Here is a 7,189-nt window from a genome sequence, read left to right on the forward strand (position 1 = left end):
GTTGCAGGGAGGTCTCCATCTGGCGGCCTGAGGGTGTTGGCCGGGATGAATGGCCGGCCATATATCACAATATGTATACTGAGTATACTTTATACATAAAATATATGTTGTCGTACTTTGCAAAACTGAATAACCTTTAAGGCACAATAACAATTCAATACATTTATGGTCACTACAGTATTTGGATTTAATAATCTTCATGTGGGAAAAGGCTGACTTGCATAAATAAGTAGAGACGAATAATGCAGTCAAGGAGGTAGCACATTTCCTCATGTTTGGGTACTTTTCCTCTGTGAATAAGGTCCAAAACTGTCCATGAGCCCCAGACGTCAGCTGAATGTCATCCTGTAGTGTCAAAATCTCATCCTCCACTGCAGAGGAGTTTTAGGTGAAACAGTGTTGCAATTTTTGATGCGGGTGTGTCTGCCTTTGCTTTTGAATTCAGCCGAGTGAAAAATGACGGCTGTCCGATTAACTGCGATTTTAGTTCCCTCTCCTTTCTCTTTCTCAGGTCGCTTTTCAGAAGGAAGTCAGTTTCGTAGTTTTTATGAACAGTTCGAAAGTGCCTTTCCACATTTTCCTTCTTTGGAATAGCAATGATAGATTGACAGATCAGACAAACGCACTTCGATTGTGACATCGTGAGATAAAACATCCTCTTCCAGTTCCATATCCAGCCCATACCCTCCCCAAACAATTTTTTTTTAAAATCTTATCTTTAGTCAATATAAATTGGAAGGCTAACTAGATCACAGCTGGAGTTTTGCAATAGCTCGCGCGTCTGATCGTGCGTGTGGGATGACCAGTGTGTTAGAAGAAAAGAGATCTCAGACTGGCCACCTTGTATTTCAATCAAGTGGCAAATGCCATAGGGAAGGATATATGATAGACTAACGTTTAAAAAATATTTTTTTGAATGCAACGCGATCTACCTGCACTACCTTTCCGATCTACCGGTCGATCGCGATCGACGCATTGGGCACCCCTGGTGTAGACAAAGTATCATTTCTACACGGTGTGAGCAAAATGTATGCAAATCCCCTTCAATGAAAGTCTGCAATGTGCACTTTAACTTATTCAGGGCTAATTTTATTTTTCCCCCCCATTTTGGCCCAAGGTAGAATATTTTTATTTTTTTTTAAAAAATTGTAGTTTTCTGAAAAGTACACAATGCAATGGTTTCAGAGATAAATCAACATAAAATATTTATTTATGACAAATGTCCCTGTGTTTTATGTTCCATGAGCCTCTACCCTACCTGAATTCACATACCTACTGTATTACACAGCATAATCCTGGTAACAGTAGAAGCAGCCCATGACATGCATTGCCACATTACACTGCTTGCAGTATGTGTTACACTGGCGCCGCTCTTTCAGGCATCTGTTGCTGCATACTGTGACTGCTGAAGCAGCTGGCAGCAGGCCGAAGTCAGTTGGCAGTGGCTTTGATCAGCTGTCTTTGCACAGCCGGTGGTGACAGTGGTATAGTATGCAGCAACCAGCAACATACTGCTAGCAAATAGAGCCGAACTTAACAGGGGCCAATGGCAACATTTACAGCTGATAACCACCCTCTAACCCCCAGATGTTGATTAATGTCGACATCTGCCTCAACCTTATGGGTCAACATAGGTCGACACCCGCCCTGAAAGAGTTAATCACATCTGAATTGTTTGATTTGTAATTTTAATCAGTGGAGCAGAAGGAAAAATCAAGGAAATAAAATCAGGAGTGGTCTCCCCTTGACTTTCTTGTATACTCCGATATGGGGATGGATATTAGAGGAGTAAACCACAAGACAGTGATTATATTTTTATATTATGTACATTAAAGAATCATCAACAACAAATCAATAATATATTGAGCAATTATTATAAAAGTAAAGTTGAATAACTCGGACTATGCGCTTGCATGAGTAAAAGGTAAAGTACCACTCTGGTTAGTGGAAATAGCCCAAAAGTTGATAGAAATCTACGTTTTGTACCTAATACTTGTATGCAAAATTTGGTTGACCGAAGTGAAAGCATACTCAAGTTATCGTGTTTACATACACACACAAACATAATTCCAAAAATGGTATTTTCCGACTCGGGAATGTCTAAAACGTCAAGATTCATTAAAATCTTGAAATTGAATTTTTGGACGATTACAATACTTAATCCCTATACTTCGTATACAAGAAAGTAAAAATGTGTCTTTGTCCCAAACATGGAGAGCACTGTAGCTACTTCACATGTCCTACCCTGGGATAGGATGAATTCTTACCCTTGTCAGACTTTTAGTGCAATTCCTAGAAGTAATTCTGAGATGTTTGATGAATACGGGCACTGGACCAGGTAAGTGTGAAATTCTATTAAAAGACCATATCGAAGAAGTCTGTTTGTATATAACTATTCCTGTTCTTTGGGCATTCTCCACGAAATCTCTTCCATCCATCCATCCATTTTCCAACCCGCTGAATCCGAACACAGGGTCACGGGGGTCTGCTGGAGCCAATCCCAGCCAACACAGGGCACAAGGCAGGGAACCAATCCTGGGCAGGGTGCCAACCCACCGCAGGACACACACAAACACACCCACACACCAAGCACACACTAGGGCCAAGTTTGAATCACCAATCTCTTTTATTCAAATATAAGGGGGCCTTAGTCAGATTACTAACCAACATTTCTCTCCTTTGAAGGTGATCGCAGCAGAAGGTGAAATGAATGCATCCCGTGCCTTAAAAGAGGCTGCTATGGTAATGGCCGACGCACCTTCGTCCCTGCAGCTCCGCTACCTGCAGACTTTAACGGAGATAGCCTCAGAAAGGAATTCCACCATTGTGTTCCCAATTCCCATTGACTTCATGGCATCCTTTATGAAAAATAAATGAGAGCGAAATCTGCATCAGCGATTAATCTGGAACTACGAATATTGAGATTAAACATGTGAATAAAGATTTACTGTATAAAGAGTTCTTTTTAAGTAAATTCTGTAATGTGTAAAAGAGCATCAGCTCTATTCAGGTTAGTAAAACTATAAGAAAAGCTATTGCATTAAAAAAAAAAGGACATAATGGATATAATAGGCTTTCTTTGTTTAGGGTTCTTGGTTTGAACAATACCAGTCTATCAGCGAACTAAAAATGTATTAAAGCCAGAAAAGTGACATTACGTGGTAGTTTACGTCTGGCACACGTGTTAGCATTAAGTTTGTACGGGCCATTTGGATTATTTCCGCAACAGCTGTCTTGTTTTCACAGGTTTTCGAAAAGATTAGCAAGCCCCATTGGCGTAGTAGGCAGTATAGGATGACAAAAGGTGGCAGATCACCTGATGGTGAGAAGGATGAGGGGGTTTTGGAGGAAGGGGTGATTCGATAGTGAAGTCAATAGTGAGAGAAGTAGCTAACTGGGATTGGTTGGATGATCTTAAATAATGGAAGAAGATCTGTTTTCCACTTCAAAAATAAAAATCTGCTCTGTGTAAGTATACTTTACAATGGCTTTGCGTGCTTGCACCCAATTTTTACTGTCTTAGACGCAATTTCAGATTATCAGTGGTGTCTTTAACATGTGCCTTCTGCTGTGGCTCACCCATAGCCATTGCATAGACATTTAGGTCTTTAAGCATATTCATTAATTTTCCAACCAGGTCATGGGGGCAACAGTCGTAGTACTGTGGCCCATATGTCCTTTTCCCCAGCCATACTTGTCAACTCATACTGTGGCTATCCAAAGGTGTTCTCATGCCATCTGGGAGAATTACCTCAATTGGTGGAGGGTCAGTGGCTCTACTCCAAGCCTGTCTCCGATGTCTGTGCTTCTCATCTATAAGGTAGAGCCCAGCCACCTTGCAGAGAAACCTCAGTTCGGCCGTTTGTACTCTGTTGAAGTAACCCTCGAGGAAGACAGGAATAGTTCAATCAATTAGTCCTTATTCAGTCACCGGTGAGTACATAGGATTCATGCGTTTCAAGGCAGAAGAGCGCAGATTTCCCTTTTTCTTCCCAACCTCTTCCACTTACTTCTCAAAAATCATATCGTTTACCTAAGCATTTCATCTTATATTGTACAAATCGGCAAACCGTTTCTGTTTTATGCACGTGTCAGATGGAGCCCAAAAGAAGGATAGATCATCTGTCCTGTGTCTAACAGACGCGTTCCTAAAAAGGAAGTTGTCCTCAGTCAGCTTACTGCACCCTGTCTTATGACAGACGCCTGTATGTACAACCTGCCGTTAGAGAAAAACAGCTTTATCAGCTTTTAACCCTTAGTAGTTTTCAAGCAGTTAAATTTTCTTTCACAACTTGCAATCTCATTTTTTTACTCATTACCAGAAGCTCTTGACCATAGGTGAGGGTAGTGACATAGATCAACTGATAAATCGAGAGCTTTGACTTCTGACTCATTTTTTAGGTGAAGCTCTGTAGAACTTAGACACCAAGTAGTGTGGTAGATAGTTCGACTTTAGGGACTTCAAAAACTCGATTTGATGCTTTTTGGAAAAGCTAAGCGGATAGGACTGGCGAACTTTGTTGGGTTGAATGGCCTGTTCTAGTCCAGATTGTTCTAATGTTCTAACATTAGAAAAATTGTAATGTGAAAAAGCCATTCAGCCCAACCAGCTGGTCTGTCTTAGTCACCTAAATTGTCCAAAATAACATCCGGTTCCCTAAAGCCTTACTCTTCACCACACTACTTGGTAATTTACTCCATGTGTCTATGCTTCTTTGTGTCTTCATTAACTGATCACCATTACGTACTCATACAGTCTGCCTTTCCTGTTCAGAATCTTGGACAAGATGCAGTTCTATCGCAGGTCTCTTTTCACTGTGCCACCACTCCATACTTCATATACGATCCTTAAATTCAAATGTCAGGGTTCCCATCCTAAGTAACTAGATAAGCCCTAACTCAGACTTTGTTCATCCAACAACGTATCGTGCACAGCGTATTACAGCCTCCCGTGGCTCTAGTGGCCTCCTTTCTGCTTATTCCTTATATACAGTAGGTATCATACTACCAGGGTTCATAGTGACCCCAAATACTAAACTGATTTTTTTCTAAATGAGAGAAGGCTTTTTAGACAAGTGTACTTGCATACATTTTCCAGTAGGATGTGGCAAGGAGCCTGAGCTGGTTCTGGGTAAAGAAAGCTTAAGGCACGCTGAAATGGATGATTGTCTATCTTGGAGCACCATCATTCACACACAGCCATTCTACCTTGCAAGGCCTTCTTACGTCACACTCTTTCACACTTGGACCAGTCCATCTGCAGCGGGTCGTTCAGCTGTGGAAAGACACTTGTTGGATCATATGGAGAGCCATAACTGGAGATACTGAGCTGAGGTTCCGGGCACCATCAAGTCACCCTCTAATTGCATGCATTATCAAAGTTCTTTAATGTAGTTCAAAATGATGAGGTGCCAGAACTTATCCTGGCAGCAGTGGATTTCATTCAGGAATCCACACTGAATGGAGCAACAGCCTTTATGTGAAACATTTTGGTAATGCAGGTCTCACGTAATTTTTATATTCTTGTTATGTTAACTGAATTGCACTGAGCCATCAAATTCATAAGAACCACAAGCAGGGAGCCATCTGTAATAAGTGGCCATTATGGATGTGCTAATTAAAGTGAATGACAACGTGGATGAAGAAGGAATGTTTATTTTTTTATTTTTATAGTTATTGATTTATTTTCAATTAGTATTGTATCCTTTCATTTTCAAATAATATGCCATTGCTAATTCTGAAAGTCAAATAATTCTTGTGTGTTCATTCACTCTATGCCATATATTATGAAAGAGTTTGCCTTTATATGAGTATTCTGTATTTAGGCATTTTAAAGAACACAAAGTGCTTGTTTGTATTGTTAGGACTAATAGTTGTGAATTGTAAATATCTTGTTAATTTAAAAATCAATCGGTGGTGACATATTATGAATGTTTCAGTAACAAATATGAACTACAATAGAGTTAAATGAACATATTTCATAACCTCTGGGATTTTAATACTCTATATAGAAGTTTGAATGTTTATTTTTTAGTTTTTTAAATGAATTACTTTCTTTTATTACTATGTGTATTGAAAATGTATTTTATTTTTTTTGGCAGACATCAAATTGTTTTTCTTTTCTAATTTTCTTTTCTAAATTTCATGTATTTTTTTTTCTTTGCATGCTATTAAAAGAAAATGAAGTAAATGAAAATGTGATTTCAAAATAAAATCTATTACGGTAATTGGTATAGTAAATCAAGAATGAACAAAGAAGGAGAAGTCCCATCCAGCTCCTTGAACATTGAAATGAGATTTATCTATAAATTTTAAACTGTAACGAGTTGTCTTTCTGTCACACAAAAACTCGCAAACCTCTGACCTTCGATTCATCATCTTGGTGTCGATTGACAGTTTATGCTGTGATAGTCAGTATGTAATGGATCAATAGATGTTTAATGCAAGGGGATGCACAAATCAGTGTGTTTCTTCATGTCGGTCCCAAGCCTGGATAAATTGGGAGGGTTACGTCAGGAAGGGCATCCAGTGTAAACTTTTGCCAGATCAACATGCAGAAAACAATACAAATTTCCATACCGGATCGGTCGAGCCACCAGTACTGTTAGCGAACAGGGTGCTGGTGGAAATTGGGCTACTGTTGGCTGAAGAAGAAGAAGAGATATGACCGGAGGAAAGAGAGGAGGAAGGTAAAGAGAGTGGAACTGAGGGTAGGAACTTTGAACATTGGCAGTATGACTGGTAAGGGGAGAGAGTTAGCAGATATGATGGAGAGAAGGAAGGTTGATATATTGAGCGTGCAAGAGACTAAATGGAAGGGGAGTAAGGCCAGGTGGATCGGGGGTGGATTCAAATTGTTCTATCATGGTGTAGATGGGAGGAGAAATGGGGTAGGAGTTATTCTGAAGGAACAGTATGTCAAGAGTGTTTTAGAGGTGAAAAGAGTGTCGGACAGAGTAATGATTATGAAGCTGGAAATTGGAGGTGTGATAATGAATGTTGTTAGTGCATATGCCCTGGAAGTTGGGTGTGCAATGGGTGAGAAAGAATATTTCTGGAGTGAGTTGAAGTGATGAACAGTGTACCCAAGGGACAGAAAATGGTGATTGGAGCAGATTTCAATGGACATGTTGGTGAAGGGAATAGAGGAGACGAGGAGGTGATGGGAAGGTATGGTGTCAAGGAGAAA

The 7,189-nt window shown here is 39.9% G+C and overlaps 1 protein-coding gene across 1 annotated transcript in view; it reads left to right on the forward strand.

Moving 5' to 3' along the window:
* The window catches only part of LOC114649869 (stomatin-like), a 52,229-nt gene extending 45,907 nt beyond the window's left edge, over nt 1-6,322 (forward strand). Inside the window, exon 7 of the mRNA XM_028799231.2 lies at nt 2,686-6,322. Coding sequence (XP_028655064.1) covers nt 2,686-2,877 — 192 coding nt within the window. The 3' untranslated portion in view covers nt 2,878-6,322. The remainder of the gene's footprint in view (nt 1-2,685) is intronic.
* Nucleotides 6,323-7,189: the final 867 nt, after the last annotated feature.

The sequence above is a fragment of the Erpetoichthys calabaricus genome, chromosome 4, assembly GCF_900747795.2.
Source record: "Erpetoichthys calabaricus chromosome 4, fErpCal1.3, whole genome shotgun sequence".
Lineage (NCBI taxonomy): Eukaryota > Metazoa > Chordata > Cladistia > Polypteriformes > Polypteridae > Erpetoichthys > Erpetoichthys calabaricus.